The sequence below is a fragment of the Trichechus manatus genome, unplaced genomic scaffold, assembly GCF_000243295.1.
Source record: "Trichechus manatus latirostris isolate Lorelei unplaced genomic scaffold, TriManLat1.0 scaffold00010, whole genome shotgun sequence".
Taxonomy (NCBI): Eukaryota; Metazoa; Chordata; class Mammalia; order Sirenia; family Trichechidae; genus Trichechus; species Trichechus manatus.
The window spans coordinates 2338650-2365125 of NW_004443946.1; the positions used below are offsets into that span (position 1 = coordinate 2338650).

The window sequence follows — 26476 nt, forward strand, 5'->3', positions numbered from 1 at the left end:
GTCAGAAAAGATGCTTTGTAATATTTTGATGCTTTGGATTTTGTTAAGGCTTGCTTTATGGCCTAATATGTGGTCTATTCTGGAGAATGTTCCATGTGCGTTGGTCTATTCTGGAGAATGTTCCATGTGCGTTGGAAAAGAAAGTATACTTGGCTGCTGTTGGGTGGAGTGTTTGGTATATGTCTATGAGATCAAGTTGGTTGATTGCAGCATTTAGCTCTTCGTCTCTTTGTTGAGCTTCTTTCTGGATGTTCTATCCTTCACCTAAAGTTGTGTTTTGAAGTCACTGACTACTATTGTGGAGTTGTCTGTCTCTCTTTTCAGTGCTGTTAACAGTATATGTATTTTGGAGCCGTATTGCTAAGTGCATAAATATTTATTATAGTTATGTCCTCCTGGTGTATTGACCCTTTCATCATTATGTAGTGTCCTTCCTTATCCTTTGTGGTGGATTTTACTTTAAAGTCTGTTTTGTCACAGGTTAATATTGCCACTCGTGCTCTCTTCTGAGTGTTGTTTGCTTGATATATTTTTTTCCATCCTTTGGGTTTCAGTTTGTTTGTGTCTTTAAGTCTAAGGTGTGTCTCTTGTAGGCAGCATATAGACAGATCATGTTTTTTTATCCGATCTGCCACTCTCTGTCTCTTTATTGGTACATTTAGTTCATTTACATTCAGCATAATTATTGATAGGTATGAGTTTAGTGCTGTCATTTTGATGTCTTTTTTTGTGTGTTGTTCACAGTTTCTTTGTTCTGCTTAATTTTCTGTGCTGAGTTGTTTTTCTTTATGTATTTTCTTTTCATGTTTTTCATTGTTGTTGATTTTGTGTTTGCTGAGTCTTTTATATTTTTCTAGTTTTTTATTTCGACTGGTAGTTTTGTTAGTTTCCTTTGTGGTTACCTTAGTATTTACCCCTGTTTTTCTAAGTTTATACGAGTCTTTTATTTCTTTATATCACCTTGACTTCCTCTCCATATGAAAAGTTTATGTCTACATTTTTTAAGTCCCTCTTTTTTTGTTTTAGTGTTGTCATCTTTTACATATTAACATCTGTTTCCCTATTTTCAGTGTTTTAGCTTTGATCTACCTTTGTGTCTTCCCTGTCTGGCTTGATACCCGGTTGCTCTGTCCTGTGTTCTAGTCTTGGGTTATTATCTGATATTACTGATTTTCTAACCAGAGGACTCCCTTTAGTATTTCTTGTAATTTTGATTAGGTTTTTGCAAATTCCCTAAACTTGCGTTTATCTGGAGATGCCCTAATTTCGCCATCATATTTGAGAGACAGTTTTGCTGGATATATAATTCTTGGCTAGCAGTTTTTTTCTTTCAAGGCTTTATATATGTCATCCCATTGCCTTCTTGCCTGCATGGTTTCTGCTGGGTAGTCAGAGCTTATTCTTATTGACTCTCCTTTGTAGATAACTTTTCATTTCTCCCTAGCCACTCTTAAAATTCTCTCTTTATCTTTGGTTTTGCCAAGTTTGATTATATTTTGTCTTGGTGACTTTCTTTTGGGATCTACCTTATGGGGGGTTCGATGAGCATCTTGGATAGATATCTCGTCATCTTTCATGATATCAGGGAAGTTTTCTGTCATCAAATCTTCAACAATTCTCTCTGTATTTTCTGTTATCCTCCCCTCTTCTGGTACTCCAGTCACTAGTAAGTTATTCCTCTTGATAGAGTCCCACGTAATTCTTAGGTTTTCTTCATTTTTTTAATCCTTTTATCTGATTTTTCCTCAAATAAGTTGGTGTCAGGTGCTTTATCTTCAGTCTCACTAATTCTGACTTCCATTGCCACAGTTCTGCTCCTATCACTTTCTACTGAGTTGTCTAATTCTGAAATTTTATTGTTAATCTTCTGGATTTCTAATTGCTGTCCCTCTATGGATTCTTGCAGCCTGTTAAATTTGTCATTGTGCTCTTCTCTGATCTTTTTAATTTCCTCTACTGTGTGTTCTGCGTTTTGATTAATTTCCTTCCTAATTCCTTGAAGAGTTCTGTATATTAATCTTTTGTATTCTGCCTCTGGTAATTCCAAGAAATTGTCCTCCTCTGGAAAATTTCTAGATTCTTTATTTTGGAAGCTTTCTGAAGCCATCATGGATTGCCTCTGTATGTGATTTGACATTGACTGTTGTCTCTGAGCCATCAGTAAGTTATTATATTTCTTTATTTTATGTTTGCTTACTGTGTCCTAGCTTCTTGTTTTGTTTTGATATGTCCAAGTAGGCTGCTTGTATGAGCTAGTTTGATTATTGACACCTTTGAAGCTCTAATGTCCTGTCACCAGGTGGTTAGATCTGTTACTGGGTATGTGAGCTCAGGAGCCCACCCATTCCTCCTGTATGGATTCAGCTCAGGTGCCCAGGTAGATAGCCACCATGTGTGTGGTGTAGGCTCTCACTTACAGTCCTAGACAGGCGTGAGTGATTGGTGTAGGAACAGGCGTCGGGCTGCAGCAGGGGGACACACTCTGAGCAAGACAGGGGGCTGACGCCTGCCCCTGAGTGTCCAGGAGGAAGGCGTGTCCCTGTTCCCTAGAGCATGTAGATGGGTGGGTTTTGCATCTGGACTATGAGCACCTAAAGTTGTTGACTGTAAGGACTGGGGGGCACCTCTTATTCATAGGCCCCTATCGCAGGTGGCTAGGTGGCGTGGGTGGAGCTATCAGTCCTCAGTCCCCTGATGTGGGTAGGTGAAGACCCTGCTTAATGGGCTGAGTAGTGTCAAATGTCAAGAACCTGCCACTTCACAGCTGAAACAGTTGAAGTTAGAGTTCCAATATATACCCTGTTGTACTGCGGTAATGAGGGCCTACTCTGTTGAGATGGGCCCACACAAATCTTTGCAGGGGGAAAGGCACTCAAAGTCCTTGGATCCCTTATGCCTGTGCCTAGGCAAAGGAGCTGTGCCTGCCCTGGGCTCCTCGCTTAGGGGAGCCGGCAGTTTATTTTTTCCCTTTTGTTAATTTGTTCACTCTCCAAGGCAGGGAGAGTGGCTCTGGGTGTGTGACAGATCCTACTTCCATCCCAGGGGACTCGGCAGTTGCTGAAGGCTGTCCAGGATCCAGTGCAGAGCAGGGAGCGGGGAGGTAAATGGGAGAGAGGTTTTTCCCTAAGGGGGGTGTTTTTGATCCATGCAGTAAGCCGTATACAAGTACTTATCTTTCGCCAATGAGGACTGCTTCTCACTGGTTCTGGGTGGCCGTGTAGACTCTCAGTGGCTGGGTCTCTCCTGGTGTGGAAAATGCGCCTCCTGAGCACATTGCTTGCCTGCCTCATCGCTCACCCCTGAGCTGATCAGGCCTGAAGGGCTCAGGCTCTCGCTGGGTCCAGTCTGGCAACTCCTTGCTGCTTCCGAACCGTCTCTCCCTCCCCCTGCACTCAATCTGGTTCCTCAACTCTGCCTTTGATGTTCAGGGCTCCCAGATTGCCATGTATAATTGAATCACTTGTTTTTTCAGGTCTTTGTTGTAAGAGGGTCCACTGGAAGCATCTGACTACTCTGCCATCTTGGCCCTCCCTCCCCGTTTGATTTCTTGACTGCTGCTTCCATGGGTGTTGATTGTGGATCCAAGTAAATTAAATTCTTGACAACTTCGATATTTTATCCGTTTACCATGATGTTGCTTATTAGTCCAGTTGTGAGGATTTTGTTTTCATTATGCTGAGGTGAAATCCATACTGAAGGCTGTAGTCTTTGATCTTCATCAGTAAGTGTTTCAAGTCCTCTTCCCTTTCAGCAGGCAAGATTGTGTCATCTGCATATTGCAAGTTGTTAATGAGTCTTCCTCCAATTCTGATGTGGTCTTCTTCATATATTCCAGCTTCTCAGATTATTTGCTTCAGCTTACAGATTGAATAAGTCTGATGAAAGAATACAACCCTGACACACACCCTTTCCTATCCTAAACCATGCAGTCGCCCATTGTTCTGTTCGAATGACTGCCTCTTGGTCTTTGTACAGGTTCAGCATGAGCATAATTGAGTGTTCTGGAATTCCCATTCTTCACAATGTTATCCATAATTTGTTATGATCCTCCCAGTTGAATGTATTTGCATAGTCAATAAAACACAGGTAAACATCTTTCTGGTATTCTTTGCTTGCAGCCAAGATCCATCTGACATCAGCAATGATATCCCTCTAAATTCAGGTGGAATATACTCAAGGTCAAACTTTAGCTCTCGTGGACTTGTTTTAATTTTCTTCAGCTTCGACTTGAGCTTAAATATAAGCAACTGATGGTCTGTTCCACTGTCAGCCCCTGGCCTTGTTCTGACTGATGATATTGAGCTTCTCCATCATCTCTTTCTACAAATGTAGTAGATTTGATTCCTTTGTATTCTGTCTGGTGAGGTCCATGTGTAGAATCACCATTTTTGTTGTTGAAAGAGATATTTTCAATGAATAAGTCGTTGGTCTTGCAAAATTCTGTTATGTGATCTCCGGCATTGTTTCTGTCACCAAGGCCATGTTTTCCAGCTAGTGATCCTTCTTTGTTTCCAGCTTTCACATTCGAATCACGAGTAATCATCAATGCATCTTGAGTTCATGTTTGATCAATTTCAGACTGCAGACGTTGGTAAAAATCGTTAATTTCTTCATCTTTAGCATTAGTGGTTGGTGGGTAAATTTGAATGATAGTTGTATTAACTAGTATTCCCTGTAGATGTATGGATATTATCCTATCACTGACAGTGTTGTACTTCAGGATAGTTCTTGAAGTGTTCTTTTTGGCAAAGAATGCAATGCCATTCCTCTTCAATATGTCATTCCCAGCATAGTAGACTATATGATTGTCCTATTCGAAATGGCCAATACCAGTCCATTTTAGCTCACTAATGCCTAGAATATCTATCTTCAAGTGTTCCGTTTTATTTTTGACAACTTCCAGTTTTCCTAGATTCATAATTCATAACATTCCATGCTCTGATTATTAATGGATGTTTGCAGCTGTTTGTTCTTATTTGGAGAAGAAATAATCTAGATGCCTTTTAATTGAAAACATTAATCCATTCAGTACTAATCAAACAAGTATAAATTGATCATCTACCAGTGTGTCCTTCTGATGAAGGGCGAAATGGAGGAAATGAATTTTCTTATTTAACATAAGTTTGATGATAGTATACTATAAACCAAAGAAAAAGAAAAACCAAACCCATTGCCATTGTGAGTCACTTCTGACTCATAGCCACCCTATAGCCTATTGTGTTGCAAAATAATTATTTCATTTCATCATCACTATCATTAGTATATTTAATAGCCACGTATTTCCTCTTGGAGTTAAATATTACAATCTTAGAATTTTTAAGGCTTTGAGCACTAGAGGTCAGGACCTGGAATTTTCAGTCTAAAACAATAGCTCTTACTTTCTTCTGTATAACTAACTAGGACTGCCAGCAGTACAGGATAACATTTGGAAAGTAGGATGGGATACAGCTCCTAGTGATCAAATTAAGCCTTTAATGATGGAGAATGCTTTCCTTGAGATATCTAAAACTTACCTCACAAGAGAGCTAAAACATAATGGAATTAACAAAAGGTATGGAATTTTCTATAACACAAGATTAGGAAGATGGAGAAATTTTGTTTTGCCATGAAAAAATGAATACCTGTTCATCTAGTGTCTGTCTCCATCTTTGCATGATATTATGCTCCCTTGGTACTGATATCCCACAGTTCATTCAATAACCAACAAACATTTTTTGAGCACCCACTATGCTAGGCACTGTTCTAGTTGCTTAGGATACAGCAATGTACAAAATAGACAAAAATTATTACTCTCATGATGAAGACAGATAGTAAAGAAGGAAAGAAGGAAAATAACTAAAACATAGTATGTTAGGTAGCGATAAGTGCCGAGGTGAAAATAAGAGTTTGCAATTTTAGAGTGATAGAGTGACTAGAGAAGGCTTCATGAGAGTGTGACATTGGAATTAAGGAAATTGGGTATGCAGTTATCTAGAGGAGGAGTGTTCCAAGCAGAAAGAACAAGTCCAGTGTCACTGCAAATGGTTATGTTCCTGGCCAGTTGGAGGAACAGTAAGGAGGTCTGTGTAGCTGGAGCAGAGAGAAGCAGGGGGAGAGTAGTAGGAAATGAAGTTAGAGAGGTAACAATGGCTAGGGCACCTAGGGCCTTGTAGGTCATTGTAAGGAATTTCACTTGGAGCACAGAAATGATGTGGTATGACTTAGTGTTTTAATAGGATCACTTTGGATTCTGTGTTGAGAATAGACTGAATAGGGACAAGGTCAAAAACAAGGAGACCAGTCAGAAGTTATTGCTGACGTAGCTAGGGTAATAGCAGTGGCGATGATGAAAAGAAATCAGATTTTTTGATACATTTTAAAAGCAGAGCCAAGGGGATTTGATGGCAGATTGAATATGGAGTTTGAGAGACAGAAATCAAGGATCACTTCTGTTGGTGTGTAAATCTTAACAACGGAACAGAATGAGCTCAATAAAAGTTGATTGTACTCTGAGAGGAACATTAGAAGAGTAGTTATTTGTTCCTCTTGTTGAGACATAAGGTCCCATAGTAGAGTGATGGAAGTGTGGATGGAAAAGAAAGAGTGATGAAACATAAAGAAACAATAGGTTGGATATGAAGGCATGGGGCTGAAGGAGGGAAGAGGGCGCCAAAGAAATACCAGGTTTCTGCCCAAGGCTTACCTCAGAAGGGTATGAGATCAAAAGGACATTAGGACCTTGTTAATAAAGTCAACTCTTCACACCTGGTGTTTTCCCAGAGACTGAAATACAGGCTACCTTTCACATTCATGGGGGAAAGACTCATAGAACTTTGTAGCTGGAAAGGAACTCTGAGATCACCTATGCCATCCTCATTTTGTAGATGTGGAAACAAACTAGAAAAATTAAATGTTTTGCCTCAGACTACATTCCTGGTTAGTGACACACTAGTATCAGAACTGGGGCTTTCTATTTCCATTTTGGGCCTTTTTCTGCTACAGCATATTGAGAATCCTGAAAGCCATCCACATTCCCTACAAATGCTATTTCAGTTTTTGAATTACAGCAGGGAGAAAGCCTCAATTAGGTGCCCTCTTTAAAACCTGTAATTTACCTTTTTATCAAGGAGGGTGCATTCCAGAATCAACAATCTGCAGGCAGCATTAGCAGTAGGAATGCATAACAAATACGTGAACTTGGAATCCAAATCCTTAAATCCAGAGGCTATGAATTCATATATGCTTTCCGAAATTCCTGGACTTCTGGAAATTTTTGTTAAGGAATTCAGATTTTGCAGCTATAATTCTCCAAACATTGTCTTTGATAATGCTAATACTGTATTACATGATAGAGATATTTTACCCTTGCAGTTGCATTCTCAGTGATAACATTGACAATTAGTTACTCATGTCTTAACAACTCTTTTTTTGTTAATTTAGCACTGAAATTTCTTTTAGAGGAGGCAATATGGTGTAACCCCAGGCTACTCTCATAGCTCTCTGGGTCTTAGTTGTCTCATCTGAATTTTTTAGAAGATGAGTGATGGGGTTGAGGTGGGAGTAAGGAGTAGGGGCTGGAGAGAACAGATGAAGCAGGACAGAAACCACAGCCTAAAATACTTGTGAAAACACATACAGCCAAGAACCTAGAAGGGGCTTGGGGCTCAGAAGTACGTGGTTTAATTAGGAAAGGTAGAAAGTGTGGAGCTGAAAATAGATATTAACTGAAAGTCAAGCCTTCACCCCTGTACAGGGAGTTTCAGGCAGCTTGGCATCTATTCCAGAAAAAGGATCTCAGGGCTCTGGTTTTGGAGAAATTGAATGACCCTAGAGCAAAAGTCTTGGCATTCTGACATTTGGAGGTCCTGCAAAAAAAAAACAGCCAACCCATCTCATAGCAAAATCTGCCAAAGCAATGGACCCTGATTCCTTATACAGCACACCCAAGTGTTTTTTTAAATGTGTCATTCTTAAATACGAATATAAAACTAACAACCACTAAAAATTTCAGGAATATTTGCAACATGAGAGATAGCAAGGTAAGCAAAAAATAGACCCTAAGGAAAACAGGTAGAATATAGATGAGTGAACAACAACATTTATTAGTATCTACAGAGAGAGTGAAGAGAAGATATTGTATCAATAAAACAACAGGGTGTTATGAAAAAGGAGTGATCAGAAAACAATAAAGAACTCTTGGAAATTAAAGATAGAGTTTGCCAAAATAAAATATTAAGAGTAATGTTAGGAAGATGAAGTTGAGCAAATCTCCCAGAAAACAGAACAAAAAGAGATGGGAAGTATGAGAGAAAAAATAAGAGAAATAGGCTTTATCCAAACCGTCCAATATCTTGTAGTTCAAGATAGAGACAATGGGGAAAATGGAGTGGGTGTCATTAAAGAACTAATACAGGATTTTTTTTAGAGATAAAGGAAAAGACTTTTTCAGTTGAAAGGGTCTCCTGAGTGCCCCTCAAAATTAATGACAAAAAGCTCATATCTCAACATATTGTGAAATTTCAGAACATCAAGGATAAAGGGAAGATCTTAAAGGCTTCCAGTGAAAACAGAGGTCAATTATAAAGGAATAAGAATCAGACTAGCATCAAATTTTTCATCAGCAACATTGAATGCTATGAGACAATGGAGAAATGCCTTCAAATAAATGAGAAAAAATGAGTTTGTTTAAAATTTTATATATATCCTATATGTCAATAAAAAGCAAAGGAGAATAAAGACGTTTTTCAGGTATGGAGGAACTCAGAAAGTCTACTGGAAGATAAATTCTAGCAAAATGAGAGAATAAACTTTCACACAAAGAACAAACAAAAGCAAGAGGGATTTAAGAAATAGTGAATCTAACTCAGGAGAGTAATGGAATGTCAGTCTCAGTATCACAGTTGTACAGCAAGCCTTGAGCTCAGTTACTCCAGACTGGGGTTGGACTATGGAAGACTCTAAGCAAGGTACCTAGGAAAAGATGGAATTTAAGAAATCTGTACAATTTGCAACAAAGTAAGAAGGTGATAAAGGCAGAAGATTCAAGTAAAAAGAAAGGCAATGAAACATGAAAAATCTGGGAGAATACAGCATCAGGGGGTTCTTCTGAAAATACCTACTTAAGGATGAATCCAACAAATGAAGATATTAATCAAAATTTAAAACTTGGGATTGGAGAAGCAGTTGAAAATGAATTGATGGTAAGCATGGAGGAGTATATTTAAATACAGAAAAGCCTAAACAATTATGGGAATTAGAGTTTTTAAAGAAACTACACTTTGCCTTGTGTTTTCCCATGTCAATACAGCTTTGAAACTTTTAAATTTTATTTTTAGAATTTTATTTTAGAGAGCTTAATATCTCTAAAAGCATAACAAAAATCACACATTTAATCAAGACATGTCTGAACAGGACAACTGAATATCAAGTTCCTTTGCCTTTGGCTGGTGATCCTGTATACCTCATGCTGATCAGGATTGAGGAACTAGAAATAACAATGTAGACAAAGGGCAGATTCAGTGGAGTGAGGACATGGGAAGGCATGAACAGGAGATTGTGGTCAGAGGGGAATTTCAGAAATCAAGTTATCAGGTGTGACCAAATTAGACAGTAGTTGGTTGCAGTAGAGATGAAAGTAATGGAACTGAGAAAGTTAATGAGGAATGTGAAGGAAGCATGTTAGAAGACATGGTATGTGGTAAAAACAGACCATGAAAAAGGATGAAGGGAGTGTCCTGGATTTCAGTAGAGAAGGAAGAAGATATTATAAATAAATGGCATAAAAAGAACAGATTTCTTCTTTATGATTCATATATTACTCAGAGGATTCTGAATTCCTAGAATGTCTGTTGAGAATTCCAAATCACTTAGTAGTAACATTTAAATATGATGTTTCACTGATGTGCTTTGCTGTTAAATTCCCAATGCTAATAGGCTTACAGACAAATCTTAGTTGTGTATTTCCACAATAGTCACTTCCAAATTTAGAGCATGTGTAAATTCGCGTGCCAGGACCTGGTTATCTCAGGCATGATTAAGTTAAGAGAACTGAAAGATCAGGTGTCATGGATTGAAGTGTGTCCCTCCAAAATATGTGTCAAGTTAGCTAGGCCATGATTCCCAGTGTTGTGTGATTGTCCACCATTTTGTCATCTGATGTGATTTTCGTATGTGTTGTAAATCCTACCTCTATGATGTTAATGAGGCAGGATTAGAGGTAGTTATGTTAATGAGGCAGGATTCAACCTACAAGATTAGGTTGTGTCTTAAATCAGTATCTTTTGAGATATAAAAGAGAGAAGCTAGCAGAGAGACATGAGGACCTCATACCACCAAGAAACAAGAGCCAGAAGAATAGCATGTCCTTTGGACCCAGGGCCCCTGTGCTGAGAAGCTCGACAAAGGAATATTGATGACAAGGACCTTCTTCCAGAGCTGACAGAGAGAGAAAGCCTTTCCCTGGAGCTGGCACCCTGAATTTGGACTTCTAGCCTCCTAGACTGTGAGAGAATAAATTTCTGTTTGTTAGAGCCATCCACTTGCAGTATTTCTGTTACAGCAGCAACTAAGATGTCAAATCTGGCAAAAAAAACATAATTTTCTTAATTACAGTATTAGCCATTTTCCCAGTGACAATTTTGATGATAATTCTGAGTTGGGATTACAATGACTAAGAATGTAGGAAATAAAGGAATTTCTACCTACTTTTTTTACATTGTCTCTTTCACTCTATAAATATACACATTATCCCTCACAAATTTTCTGCCATCGAAATCGCAAATGAGTTCTAATAATAAATATTAATAACTAATGTTTGAACTACTGACACTGTAGTAAGTATATTATGAGAATACATGATTAGAAGAGCCCAGATAAAGGATAAGCACTGTAGCTTTTATCACGAATATTGGACAATTTCCTTTTTCCAGGATCAACTCAGTGATTGGTCCCTTGTATGTATATCCTTATAGTTGAATCCCTGTGCACCTTTCCTTTGGATTAGATTCTTAGAAGCAGAATCTCTGGGTCAAAAAGTGTGGTAGGCTAAATAACTATCAAACTTTTGGTATACTTTTGTGTACTTTTTACTTCACAGAATAAGAGCTTGGCTGCTAACCAGAAGGTCGGCAGTTGGAATCCACCAGCTGCTCCTTGGAAACCCTATGGGGCACTTCTACTCTGTCCGGTAGGGTCGCTGTAAGTCGGAATTGATTCAGCAGCAATGGATTTGGTATATATATTTACCATTTATTGTACCAGCTACTATGCTTTACATAAAGTATATCTCAGTTGACCTTATGAGTCCCGTAAGATCAGTGTTATTATCCCTATTTTGCAAATGCAGCAAATCAAAGTCATTAAGTAACTTTTTCAAATTTACACAGCTAGTAGGTGGCACAGCCAAAATTTGAACTCAGATTTTTTTTTTTTTTTGACTCTGTGCTCCAATCCTAACCACTATGCTTCAACTAATTGTACATCCTCTCATACTAAGAAGCTGAATTCCTGACAAGTCTTTGGTTTGATCCTTACTGGGGTGAAGCTTTTTGGTGCTTTTATTCTCATCACTCTGTTCCTCATTCCACTGTGCCCCTCCTCTCTCCTTTGTGCTTCTTTTTTGTTCCTGTGATCATAGTTGTTGTAGATAAGTATTCTTTTCAGTTAGTATGGATTCTTCTGATAAAAAATACATGCCAGTATTCCTTTGGGGACCACCCATCTTCCGCTCAGTACATTTAGTTCTGGTGATGCTGTCTTCTACCAGTTTGCCTCTCTCATAGTGTTGAAAACTAATTGAAACAAGGAATTTGTCTTGTTCATCTGTGCATTTCCAGCCTCAAGTATGATGAATTGTACATAATATATGATGATCAAATAAATAATGAATTAGTGAATATTATGTTACTTGTCATGTCATTTAATCTCTTTGAATATCTATTTCTTCATATGAAAAGTATATAAATAAACATTTATGCCATAATGTTCTCTGAAAATTAAAATAATGTAATGACACTGATAATGCTTGGTCCATGTTAGATGATCAAAATAAATGTTCACCAAGTGTTAATATATTTATTTATTGTTGATATTTTTATCTCCCAAAGACAGAAGCAACAACTAGGTGAGTTGGTATTCTGGATTAATTACAGTTGATGGGAACTTGGGAAAATTGACCCGTGTTAGAGTTAGAGATCTAACAGGGAAAGGAAAAATGGACATGGTCAAATATATTGCCAAGACTGTAAGAAATGTTTCACAAAATTCAAAGAAAATACAGGATTATACGGCATGAGAGCTTAGAGGGAAAGATGATTCGAAAAGAACTGAAAACTCAATATCTGAAAGTACAAATATAAATGCTCTCAAAGGAAGTAAGAGGAAATTACTTAAATCCTGTGTGGTTCTCCAGGGAGCTCAGATGTTAAGAGGAATTGTATAAAAGATGAAGAGAGGAATATAATCAAGGAAGAGTATATCAATGTGGCAAAAGCCTGTAAAATTAGTTCCAAGAAGAAGAATGCCAGAAATGAGCTCAGACTTATAAAAAGATTAAGAATAACTAAATGACTTTTAAAAGTTTATGATGTAGAAGAATTGAGTACCTGAAGAGGAAAAATAGATCCACTGCCAAGGATGGTGTCATATTTACAGATGAGAAAGAACTTCTCTATTCCTATTTTGCTTCTGTCTTCTTGGTCAAGAAGAGAGGGCTTTGTGCTGAAAAAAAGGCAGAACTGAATGGAATCTTAAAATAAATGAAAATATTCTAAGAGCTAGCTGTTTCTCTCTTGTCTGAGGCAAAATAAATTTCAGAGTAATAGAATTTGTGAATGAAATTGCTCAACTTCTGGGAGAGGTATTGATGGGAACAATAGAGAAAGGATAGCTGGTAATATAACAGAGAATAATCGCAGGAAAAAAAATTCTTGAGATGGCAAGTGGGGACAGGATCCAGTTCATAAAGGTGTTGGCTTAGGGAACGGGGACAGTTTATTCATTATAAATTATTGATAGAGATGTAGGAGGGTTGAGAGTTGGTAGTAGGTAAATAAGGCAGTTTTCTTACGATTTCTTCTGATTGCTCAGAACATTAAGTATTAGCTGAGACTAAGGAAGACAAATGGGGGTATTGGAGATTTGAGTAGAGAGGAGAATGTGTGAAACCATTGTTTGAATAATGAAGAATTGAATTTTCTAGGGAAATGCAGTGGAATTGTTAAGCAATGCAGAAGGCCCACATGATACTGGTATTCATAAATTTAAAGTGAGGACAGTCAGCGCAGCTGTTTGTTTTTCTCTAGCCGTTTTAAACTACTCTTGTGCAATTGCAGAATAGAGAGTTGGGTTTAATCAGGGTTCAAATTGTCCCAAGTAAGTATAATGGAGATGTGGGTAAGCAGACTGATCATGTTTCCAAAGGGGTGTTTATGGCGATGGATCAAGAAATATAAGCTAGATAAAGAGGTATATGAGGAGATGAGGTAGGTATGGGGATTAGTGATGGTGAGTGAAAAAAGTAGTAGGATCAAGGACGTTTAGAAGTGGAGGATAGTAGAGTTAATTGAGCTGGAAAGACAGGAGATGTCAAAAGAAATAAAGATGGTGAAATTATTAGTGATGACATGGTGGGGTGGAGGAAAAGATGAGGCTGGCGGTTTTGGATATATCAACTATGGGATATCGAAAGCACTAAGAATGGTAATATTAGTAGAGAGAGGAAGGCAGTGACATAGTCCTGAAGTTGTCAACGAGGGAGACGGCCAGGAAGTAGGTAGATGACTGTAACAAGAAGTGACTAGCCAGTTTTCAATATAGCCTCCTGCTTGGGATTGGTCTCTTGGGCAGTTAATAGTGGTGAATCTGAGGTCTGTGGTGTCATGGCCGGGAGAGGAGTAGCCTCAGCAAACATACACAGAGTGCTCTTGGCTCATATATGGATTTCAGTGGATGATTTCGCAGCCAATGAAGTGGCTATCCTGGCGGGGGAGGGGAGTGGAATGAAAATCCACTAGTTATCTTTGATAGACTTTGTACTCTTAGAAAGCATGAAGCTTAAGTAATCTTTTCAATGGAAATCATCAAAGATGCTCTCTAATGTAGTCTACCACTTGTTTGGGGTTCCTCTCGGTTACAGGTTCCATTGTGAATGACTGCTCTTAGGTAAGAAAATCTATAGAAAACTGCTTGGTACCTATGTCTTGATTATACCTTTGGCAAAAACCTCATAGCTTCTCTTCTAAAGACCGTACTTTCAAACCCCCACTGCAATTCTTACGAGCAATAGTGGCAGCAGGTCATCTCTCCAATACAACATGTCTGCTTATCCAGTTCTATTATTCAGTCTTATTTCAAGGTCAGAGTGCAGCTAATTTAGTACTGTTTAGAAGTGGAATCCTGGGTCCGTCACAGTGGATGTCAGTGTAAAAATAAAACTGCTGCATTTTATTAGTCCTAACAGTGCAGCTTGCTGCTTTTTCTTTCTCTCTCTAGATTCCACCACTTTTGTCTTTTCCCTGATGGATATGTTATCTTTAATTTAAAAGTTGCACTGTTTCACCAGAAAATCAAGAAGAGACCAGGTAATTGGAGATAGAAAGGGAGAGACGGAAGGAGAAAAATAGGGATAGAGAGATAGGAATAGAGAGAAATCCTTGTTTTAATTCCTCATGAAGTCTGTCTATATTTCTGCCCCTTGGCTCCATGTAACAAATCTGATTCCTTATAGTTAATCCCCATTTACTTAAACTAGCCAGAGCGGGTTTCTATTTTAAGCCAAATTCTTCCCAAGGGAACAGGAGGAAAAAAGTGTCTGTGGATGTGGATGAAGTGTCTTTTACCTCAGCAAAAATTATTACTTGTACGTTATCAAATGTAGAGATACAGGAGGTATGCACTGCTTACTAGAAATATCCTGAGCCCCCACTGGACCTTTTTGTGTTGCTTCATGACTCTCATTTTTGTATATATATGATTCATTTCCTTAATGACCCCTCCTGTACCGTATGTACCCTCTTGATGCATCCTTTTGGCTTTCACCTCTTCTGCTAACTGCCCCAGTCTCCCCCATGTTTTCCCATTTTGCAAATTCCCAGGGAAATACGAAAAAAAAAAAAGTCTGAGAAAACTGTATTATTTAGAAATAATTTCAAACTTACAGAAAGTTTGCAAGAATGAAAATCCAAATACTTGCAAACCTTTTATTTGGATTCACTTATTGTTAATCTGTTCACTATTTTTTCTTTTTCATTTGTTCTCCCTCTGTGTGTGTGTGTGTGTGTGTGTGTGTGTATAATTTTGTTGTTTCTGAGAATAAGTTGCATACATCACGGCTCTTTACCCCTAAATACCTCAGTGTGTATTTCCTAAGAATGCAGTATACTCTTACATAACCACAGTAGTCATCAACTTCAGTAAATGTGACATCCCTACAATACTGTTTTCTAATTTATCATCTATATTCCAATCATGTCAGTCGACCCAGTAATGCCTCTTATAGCATGCTTTCCTTCTCCAGTATAGAATCCAGCCTAGGATTAGGTATTGCATGTAGTTGTCGTCTATTTAGTCTCTTTAATTGTGAACATTTCCATAGTCTTTATGACATTGACACTTTTTTTTTCTTGGTGAAAATATACACAGCAAAAGATACACCATTTCAAAAATTTCTACAATTCAGTGCCGTTGTTAACGTTTCTCAAGTTGTGCAATCATTCTGCTATCCTTTTCCAAATTATTCCACTACCGTTAGTATAAACTCACAGCCCCCTAAGCTTCGCTTCTGACCTTTTGAGTTGGTATTGTCAATTTGATCCCACATAGAGAATCCTTCAAAAGAGCACACTGCTCAAGGCAACATACTTCACTAATTAAGCTAAACTATTGTTTGGTTCAGGAGCCCTGGTGGTGCAGTGGTTAAGTGCTCGGCTGCTAACCGAAAGGTCAGCGGTTGGAATCCACCAGCTCCTGCAGGGGAGAAAGATGTGATAGTCTGCTTCTGTAAAGATTATAGCCTTGGAAATCCTATGGGGCAGTTCTACTCTGTACTGTAGGTTTGCTATGAGTCGGAATAGACTTGACGGCAATGGGTTTGGTTTTTGGTTTATTGCTTGGTTCAAAGATGACTTTAGGGGATGGTTTTGAAGTTTAAGGTTTAAAGATTATCTCAGGGCAGTAGTTCTGTGGGCTCATCCAGCCTCAATGGCTCCAGAAAATCAGGATTCCATTGAGAATCTGAAATTCTGTTCCACATTCCCCCCTTTTGATTAGGATTCTGCTATAGAATCTTTGATCAAAACATTCAGTAATGGTAGCTGGGCACCATCCAGTTGTTCTTCTGGTCTCATGACATAGGAGGGAGTTATTCATGGAGGCAACCAGGTACACATTCAATTTCCTCCTCCAATTCCTGACTCTTCTCCTTCCTTTACTACTCCAGCTGGATGGAAGCCAACTGTTGTGGCTTAGATGGTGACATTGACACTTCTGAAGAATAGCCCCTTTTTATTGTCCATAGCATTTTAATACTGGACAACATTCTTCTCAGTGAAGTGTAGAATTACATTTCATACTAGGTTAAGAACTTTACCCATTTATACGTTAAAATACCCGAGGACATTAATCTCACCTTCTTACGTCAGTACCCATAGCACTATCGACAAAACTTGATTATCATCTATATGAATGTATATCTTTAAAAATTTTTTGTGTATAAAGCTTACCACTCTACCCTAGTCAGATTGTAAACAGAAAAACAGGAGGTATTCAATCAACACTGATGAAATGTTTTGTCAGGAGGAGGAACTGATGCAAATAAACCTTGAGTCCTGACTTCGCTACTTACCTGGCTGTGTGACCTTGAGTAAGTCACAACTTTGTTAGGCTTCAGTTTTCTCATCTGTAAAATGGGATAACAGTTTCTGCCTGATAAAAGCAGTGTAAGGTTGGTATAAAAACTTTGAAAAAACAGCATATGAGATAGGATTAGACTGGCCCAGGCTTTCCATTCTACATTTTGGTATTCAGCATATTAACCTAATATGCTTCATATTAACTTTTTGTGCCCCCTAATTGCATGTATCTCATCATTCATGAGCAACCCAGTTAATAAGTGTGAGCCACCCTTTAAGATGGCAAAGTAAAATATAGCCACCTCTGAAGCATCCAAAATCTCAAGCAGGACCTTGCCTGGGGTTAAGTCAGGATTTCAGAGATAAAGTATGAACTACTATAGGATATATAGGATACAGAGACCCCAAACTGTCTGGTGTGAAAGTCATTAATTCTTTGTCAGGAATGGAGTTCCAATGGTCTAAATCATAACAACAAATCACTTGGGGATCTTTTTAAAATGCAGATTCCAATTAAGTAGGTCTGAGTGGGGGCTGAGATTCTGTATTTTTAGAATGTGCTTAGTGTGATATTTTGATTCTTTCACTCTAAAGACCAATAAATATACTGAAAACTGTTTAGAAAAGTTCAGGGTGTATAGAAAACAAGAGCCATGGTTACAAAATTATTTATTTATTTACATTTTAAGCTCATGTTAAAATCTTTCTAAGATAGAAGGGCTAAGATGAAATACACAAAGCCGATATAAATACATCTTTATTTGAACAGAATTCTAGAGATGGCTTTAGATGAACTCAGGCTCTCTCCACCTCAGGTTTTCCTTCACGAAAAATGTTCCCTTAAATCATGCTGTGATGTCTCCCCGGTAAGAATAAATTTAACTTGTATCATTCAAAGAAGTTGAAAAGCAAAAAGCTAACTTTGATTAATTTGTTATTAAACAACTAGCCACATGCCATAAAACCAAAACTACTTTACAGTGCTGAAATAGGTCCAAATATGATATAAAGGATAAGTTTCAAATATGGAATGACTTGGTTTAATAGGCATTGACTTGGTTTTTGGCATTACTTTTATAATTATATCATTCCCATGAGTCAGTACAGGTAATCCATTCAAAACAGGACTTGTTTAATACTCTTACAAAGCTCTTAGCCTTGCCTTGATTGGGAGCATCTTTAAGGTACTGGCAATAATGATACCTTTCTCTTTTTCTTCACTCAGCAAAAAAGACAGAAGAGTCAATCATAACAATCACAAAAATAAAAAATTCATTTTCCACATTTAAAAACCAAAGTCCACCATAAAACTGTATTCATTTTTAAAAAATAGTTCCTCAAAACAATACCTGCCCTGGGTATTGATACGTTATTGAAATACTAGACCTGTAAGATCTCCTCCTATACCCTGTAAGCCTATGACTTTGTGATCTATTTATGTAAAATATGGTAAAGATTAAATATATAAGCAATGCATTTGAAGCTTCTAGGAAGGATTCAGATTTATGAGTTTTAAAAATCTGGGTTTAGGAAGAGTTTCAGAAAAATAAGTAAAACACAATACTGGTTCCATCCTTCCTCTTCTGCTTCTCTCCCTTCACAAATTTGAGCTTAAGAGTTCAGGCTTCTAAACAGCAGAAGAAAGCAAAATAGAATAATGTATGTTTTACTACGTACATTTTCCTCTTCTTAGTGTAAAGTATTATTATCACAAAGGCAAACTTGATTCCCTTTCCTTGAAATGAAGATCCTGTCTTCTAGGGCTAAATTTTAAATAACTGTTCTTCAGAAGTTAAAAAAGCCTTAAAAAACCCAGTGCTTTTAATAAACAAGCAGCTAAATGCCTATAAAATAATATATAACTTCCAATTTTGAAGAGTGCTATTTAAAGTCTGAAAGCAAATATTAAACATTTAAGTTTAAACTTAAATCTCCTTAAAAGGTCTTTGAAAAAACTGTAAGCTATTTTATAAACTGCAGTTAAATTCCCACTCCAGTCTACAAAAATAAACTGCTGCACAAATGTATAAATTTAAGATTCTTATATGATACTTTTCACATTGTTTTTTTTCCCCAATCTTTTAGGTGGAGTAAAGCAGGAAATTAAGCACCTATATTTTTGTTAACTTTCATTTGAGCAGCATTTCATTTTGGATACAAGGATTTTAAATGTAGTCTAAAACTTTACAGAAAGTCATATTTATAATCATTGTACAGAAGTTTATATACATATAAATACAAATCTGTAGGAAGTAAGCAAATTAAACTACACTTTTCATAATATAAAAATGACAACAAATGTGATCACATGCTAAGCCAGCTATTTGAGAAATGTGCTTGGTGTTCAGTTGCAATGGCAATAACCTTGAGTAACTTGAAGCATATCACATATATACACCATAGATGCTTAGTTTTATTTTTGACCATAGTCTATGCCTATCCACAGTTTTAAGTGACAAAAATTTTGTTAAAGTGAATGCCATACAAATAGTTGGGTTTACTAGGAATGTTTAAATTGGAGAAGATAAGATTTAGGGAAGACATAATAGCATATGTCAAATATTCTGAAGTGTAATTATGAGGAAGGATTGAAATTATATTTCTAAGAGGAAACCAGGACTTTTTGATAATACGAACTGTCCAAAAATTGAAAGGTCAATTTCACCATGTGATCTCCCAGTCCTATGAACAGTCATGCCTTATCAGGACTCTTGTAGCAAGGACTGCTGGTTGGCAGGAGGTTGGTTACGTCCCAAGGAACCCTGAGGTTCCCTGATGGAAATTATTTTGAGACTGAGTTTCTGACATTATATGACTAAATAGGCAGTTTGCTTTATCATATGTTCCTGCTCATAAAGTGGTGTTTAATTCTTCTGTTATATCTCTTATAAACAGATGGGCATGGCTTCCTGGAATCCACAAAATGAATTCTTCTGATCTAATTCCTCTCCTACAAAAACAAGTAGGTGGCTTTGATGAGCTTTGTTAGTGTCTTGATGTAGCAAGTCCTCCACCAACTTCTGGCTGAAGTAGTCTAGAAGCAGAGATAGTACAATGAAACCTGTGAGAGCCGTTATCGACAGGACTGCCTTGTTTTTCTAGGTCTTGCAAGTTTTCTGCCTTTGACAGGGTACAGTCTTACCACTTTTCTCTCTCTCATTTTAGTGGAAAGTATCTGAGTTTTCCTTCTCTGACAAGTTTTTGCCTTACACAGGTTCAGGCTTTTGTAGGTTTACTGTACTTGGAAAAAAATGTTACTCAATCTAAAATGTTTGCTGTGCTATAAAGTCCTGTTCTTGAGACTGAATGGAAAGTCCTATTTGCCAGCCCTTTACCGTAGGTGGCATGCCAATGCTTATCATAGTAAGAAATTCTTACGATCAGATTTGTGATATATAGGACTAAGAAGTGTGCAAATTTTGACCTATATTAACATAAACAAAAAAACCTCTTCCACAAGTTAGAATAGGTTTTTCACTCTAAAATCAAGGCCTTTCCCCAGAAGATTAAATTCATTAAAAATGTAGAAATAAAAATTCTACTATGGCTGTAAATACATAAGACAAATAAATAAGGTCATATGGTTTATACATTTCAAATGTTTAAAGAGGCCCTACAGTAGTTCAGGAAGACAGTTTAAGGTATTGTTCCCTGAGTTCTTGAGGTAACCCCAAATGTAAGTTCACGGACTCCAAGACTGTAGAGATACAAAAACCCACATGGTTTGCTTATCTCTCTTCCAAGAGTAGCTTTTTACTCCAAACTGGTTTCTTTCAGTGCTTTCCCTGTAGTTCAAATGCTTTAAGAATGTGGCTTTATAAACCATTTCTTAGACGACAAGCTCCCAAATGGAAAAAAAAAAAAAAAAGGCTATTCAAAGAAAATAAAGGTTTAAAATTAGTTAACAGTGCAGTTGAGTAAATCAGTTTTATATCTGTAATACATTAAGAGTGGTAATACTGTCATAGTTGTTAGAAAGTAGAGTTTTATGGACTCAAGCTTTTCTGATTTTAGTGGACAAACATGAGCCCAGTATTCATATCAAACAAAGTCTCTCAATTAATTCAAAAAACCAAAACGATTAGAAACTGAATGACTTTTCAGTATTCATATGTGTAGAACACCTAAAAATTTGGTTTTAAAATAAATAAAGTTCAAAATAACTATTCTAATCAGATTTCAAACTTAAATATCTGGAATTCACATATAGATTTGTACACAACAGTAGTTTTTAAAACTTATTCAAAACTGGGGTTTTAAGGTTCTCAAACTGTTTTCATATGTTTGCTTTCTTGGTATTTGTAGCATATTTAAAAAAATAAATAGAAAGTTTAAGAATATTTAAACAGAGTGAAACATGTGAATATTTGTTCAAAACTCCTGTAAGGATCTGTTTAGAAAAACTAATTAAAATGAACGGAGACGCCAATCCTTTGCTGGCAGTTTTAGCTTAGGCTTAATTTTAAGCCATTAAAGGTTAAAAAAAAAAAAAAAAAGGGGGGAGGGATTGTGAGAACCTACTGAAATGTTCCATCCATTTCAGTAAAGTGCACAAATATTCTTTGGCTTGGCTATGACCTCAGAGGAGGTGTAGAAGTCAGTGGCGCTGGTGTCAGATTCCTGACTATATTACTAAGGCTGGCAATCTTCTCTTCTAAGAGGTAATTCTTCTTCTCTGCTGTTTTCTGTCGCTGTTCAGTCATTTCCAGAGCTTTCAACAACTGAGCATTTTCAACATACAAATCCTTCACCATCTCATCTGCTTTAGTATTCTTGCAGAGCTAGAAACAGAACCAGAAACATCTTGACTCCATTTCTGTAATTCTGCTTTTAAGTTTAAGGTCTGACATAAAAGACAGTTTTCTATAAAGGCAAAAGGCTTCTATCGATTATATTCTTTTATTTACAATACAGTTTTAACATCAGACCTGGCATCATGGGTACAAGTGGAGCAAACCCATTTTTTCCAAGGTGTTTCTTTGCACAATGTTTGTAGAAGTTACTGATAAAAAGAACAGATTGATAATTGAGGGGTCAAAATTGAAAGTTGTTTCTTTTTCCCCCCACCTAAATGAATTTGGTGTTATGTTTTTATTCCTTCTCTAAAAATCTCAAAATACTTTTATAACTTAAGTTTCTGAAGTGTACAGTGTGGACTATGTTTAAATTTCTCAACATCAGATGCTTGAGCAGTTGTTTTTTCTTAACTCTTCCTCTTTTACATAGAGCCTTACTTACAAGGTATATTCTAATCTTATGGTTAAAATATATAGTCTAGGTTGGGGTGAGAAAACTTGTCAGCAGCCTTGGGATAATTTTATTATTGCTTTTGTGGTGAATAGCTTCCAATCCTCCCTTCCCTCATTATACCTCCAACTCCTCATTTTACACCCAGGGCATCTAAAAGCATGCCGGACATCTAAAAGTATAAAGGTTTAAGGGGATAAAGAGCAACCTGAAGAGTAGCTAATTAATTTATTAGCATTAATAAGGATAAGGACTATAACACTCTGAAAGCCCAGAACCTGGATGATTGACAGGTGTAACATACTAACACTTCAGAACCTGCTGGCTGTTGAACCCTTCTAATACAACTTTTCTTTCCTTCCTCCCTCCCGTTCTCCTTCCTTCTCTTGCTTTCATTAAAAATCTTTCGATGGCTCTTCATCACCTACAGAATAAAATGCAAAATCCTGGCTCAGTACACAAGGCCTTCTACTGCTCTGCTCCTGTCTTCCTCTCTAGTCTCTTCTCCTGCCCTTCCCAGGACAGGAATTGCTAACACCAAAGTTTGTAGATGTCCCCATCCTGTATGTTGTCACAACTGTGTGATGTTCCCATAGCCTAAAACGCCCTTCTACATTTCTGCACTTGTCCAATCATATTCAACCCTCAAGACTTGGTTTAAAAGGCCTTCAGGAAGATTTCTTTAAATTCCTGGGCTGAATCAAGTATCTCTTCTCTGTGTTCCCCTCTGCAGAAAATATAGCCAACCCTATTTTCTGGATTTTTGAACCTAACACCAGCCAAATGCTTGGCACCTTGGAGGTGTACTAGAATTTGCATTCGGTATGGGTAGGGACTTTGTTTCGTCCACTGCTGTATCTCCAGTGCCTAGAGCAGGACCTGGCACATAGTAACTATGTGTTAAATGAATGATTAAAGGATTGAATGGATAAATGCTTATTGAACAGGACTTTCTATTTCTCTCCACACTGTGTATTAAAATATGGGGCAAGGGAAAGATCCTGCCTACCTCTGCATTCAGACTCTCCTAGGATTATTCTTTTAGGTTTTATGTACCTAGAAAACCAGGTTGGGCAGTTTCTACCTCCCTCCCCACCAGTCCATCACAATCTCAGTTTCCACAGAATTCATAAACCCTCCTGGAAGCAGTCCTCCCTGCATGTCTCTCCAGTGGATATACAACTACTTTCTAAACTCTGAGGCCACCCTTGCTACCAGGAAGTAAAAAAGATCAGATTGCTTAGCGGTCTTAGAATTTGGAGTCCAGACGGATTCTAGGCTTTTTTTTTTTTTTTTGGAGTCTGGCTATAGCAGTAAGGTTCTTTCTGAGGCTGTCACAAGCTGCTGGTAACAAGAATGCTAAAGTTCCATTTATTACCAGTCCCCCTCCCTGTAATTTTTTACCATTATCATTTTTCTGTGTATTTAAATAGGAACATTTCCTGGCTTGGACAGAAAAAAAGAAAAAAAAAACTAAATACTCAATTTGAGCCACTGAAACCTCATTAGGAATGCTTTAGGGCTATGTGAGTCACTGTCAGCAAATACATAATTTTTAATTGTGGAAAAATATATGCCTTAAAAGAACTTTGGAAAAAATGATGTAGAATACAGAATTCATATTTTGTGGGGGAATGGGAGAGAGATTCTAAGTTCTTGTAGACATTTAAATAGAATTTGCCTTTATTAGACAAGAAAAGAAGTTAACAAGTTAATGGCAATAAAGGAATGTAAAGCTGGAGTTAAAACTGGAATGTGGAGTGGATGGGTAGAGATGACCAGGGAGGCTCACTTGTTCTTTGAGCTGATTCACTTTCTCCTGGAGAAGCCTCTTCACCAGTTTCAGTTTCTGTTCAACTTCCATCATGCGTTCCTCCATGACAGTTACTAGTTGTTCCTGGTTTCCCTGCAGGGAAGAAGAAAAGTGTATTATCATCTGAAAATCAGGCCACACTGAAAAGAAAACATTAGTACTGTATCTTCCCCCACAAGATGCCTAGAGAAAGGACAGCAAATGCTTTATCTTTGTAACAGGAAGGATGGATTTCTGGTGAAATGGGAATTCTGGTTGCACATGTTAGAAAAGTAATCCTATCAGAGAAAGAATCAAAGACAAAAACAAAACAAAACAAAAAAGAATCTTACCTGTGTTACCGTCTTCCCCTGAGATAAAACAAAATTCTTTTTTTTTAATGTGCTTTAAATGAAAATTAACAGTTCAAGTTAGTTTCTCATACAAAAATTTATACACATACTGCTGTGACCCTAGTTGCTCTCCCCGTACTGTGACAGCACACTCCTCCTTTCCACCCCAGATTTCCCATGTCTATTCAGCCAGCTCCTGTCCCGTTCTGCCTTCTCATCTCACCTCCAGACAGGAGCTGCCCATTTAGACTCATGTATCTACTTGAGCTAAGAAGCACACTCTTCACGAATATCATTTTATGTCTTATAGTACAGTCTAATCTTTGACTGAAGAGTTGGCTTCGGGAATGGTTTTAGTTTTGGGCTAACAGACTTCAGGGGCCATGTCTTCGGGGGTCCCTCCAGTCTCAGTCAGACCATTAAGTCTGACCTTGAGATAAAACAAAATTTTTAAAACCCGAACTGCCCGATAGGGTTTCCAAGGAGCAGCTGGTGGATTCAAACTGCTGACCTTTTGGTTAGCAGCTGAGCTCTTAACCACTGCACCACCAGGGCTCCAATACCTAGTTGTACTTCTACTAAAATGGGTATCCAAAGTAAATAAAAAGATGGTTTTCACTCATCCATCTTTGATTTAGGTCTGTGTAATACTGTGGGCCTCTCAACAACGAACCAAAAACTGAGCTTTCAAAATCGCCTAATATGTCCAATGAGCTTGCAATATGTGTGTCTGTTTTTCCTTTGAAATGGCTAATTACTCTAAGGGTGTTAGTGTTTTTTTCTTCATAACAATCAGCCTCTTCCTGCCAGTTATTCTAGTCATCTGTTTCCCAATTTGACTTGTCAATGTGAAGCAAACATCTGGTTTGGAGGATGGGTTTATCAACAAAACAGATTTAAAATTAAGGATCTTCTCCCTACAAACAGCTTCTAGATAAAACAATAGGGCAGGAAAAGAACCCCGGCCTTTCCTTCCTCCTCTCCTCACACAACAGTGATGAATTAAGGAGTACACGGTTCTCAGAGAGCAGACAGACCTAGAGAGAGTTTAGAGTGTAACTGACTGTCCTCTTTCTCTCCCACAAATCTATCAAAATGTCTACGTAAGGAATTCCAGATTTCAAAAGGTTCTTCAAATGTTTAAACAAAGCTCAGAAGTTAATGGCTGATGGCATAACTTGCCTATAAAACAGTCTTAAAAAGGTATCCTTTAAAAAGCAAGCAGAATGATCAAACATGAGTTGAAAGTCAACATGTTTGGATATTAAATAGTAGCATTTACTAAATTATAAATGAAGCAACTAAATCATGTGACTAATCTGAATACAAAAATTTTAGTAGGCAAGAGTCTAATGCAGAAAGTAAATTTCAAGAAATCAGGCCCCAAGAACATCTAGCTTTCTAAAAATAGCCCTGTATTTTAAAAAATACAATGGCTCTTTAAAGTTCAAACATTAGTAGAAAGTACCCAGTTTCCACTTGCCTAAAAAAATAAAGCAAAGTAAAACAAAACAAACAAACAAACAAAAAACCCAACATAATAACAATGACTTCAAAGAACATGGAGTATGACAAAAGAGTGGAAAAGAACAAAAGCAGTCATATATTTAAAATCTATTTTATTGTTTCATCAAAATTTTCCTTTTTCCTGTCAAAAAGTATTATACATCTTATACAAAACAGTATAAATAGTGCTGATTTTCTTCAAATTCCATATATAAAAGTAGTACCTTTTGTTAAAAATAGTTACAACATATGGAATGAGAAAATATATAGAATACATCCTTTCAAGAATTTCAAATCCACACTCTTTAAATAGTATAAATAAAATGATTTGTAACAAGCTGAAATTTGTGAATTTGATTCACAAACTCTGTCATTTCTACATAAATAAATAAGAGACATAATACTGCAAAGGCTTAACAATAATAATAATAATAAAATAATTTAAAAGAGCACTTGATTCCAAAACATTTCTCAGCTTATGTCTCTGTGTCTGTGTGTTTTGTGTATGTGTGTGGATGTGTGCATTAGAGTATCTGCCATAGTAAGAAATGCCATCAATAGCAGCCCAGTTTTCACAGGTGCCCAATCCTTCTGTAGGAATCTGCATGCACTGCTCGCTGCTCCGGTAGCAAGGCCTAGAGAAAGAAGGCAAGTGGTACACTTCACCCTGAGGTCAAGATTATATTTTTTGGGGAGGTCTAAATTCACACACTTACAATGCAAGCAATCTTTAGATGCACATACATTAACAC

General features: G+C 37.3%; 1 protein-coding gene across 8 annotated transcripts in view; it reads right to left on the reverse strand.

The window, feature by feature from the left end:
- Positions 1 to 17484: 17484 nt before the first annotated feature.
- NIN (ninein) overlaps positions 17485 to 26476 on the reverse strand; it is a 107925-nt gene continuing 98933 nt past the window's right edge. For 6 of the 8 annotated variants that reach the window (XM_023726173.1, XM_004370852.2, XM_023726172.1 and 3 more), the window contains 2 exons: positions 23866 to 23979; positions 17485 to 21607 (listed from right to left, as the gene is read on the reverse strand). In XM_023726173.1, coding sequence (XP_023581941.1) covers positions 21398 to 21607; positions 23866 to 23979 — 324 coding nt within the window. In that variant the 3' untranslated portion in view covers positions 17485 to 21397. Of the gene's footprint in view, positions 21608 to 23353; positions 23980 to 24687; positions 26360 to 26476 lie in introns of those variants that run through there. The other 2 variants (XM_004370854.2, XM_004370853.3) reach the window with 2 other exon arrangements.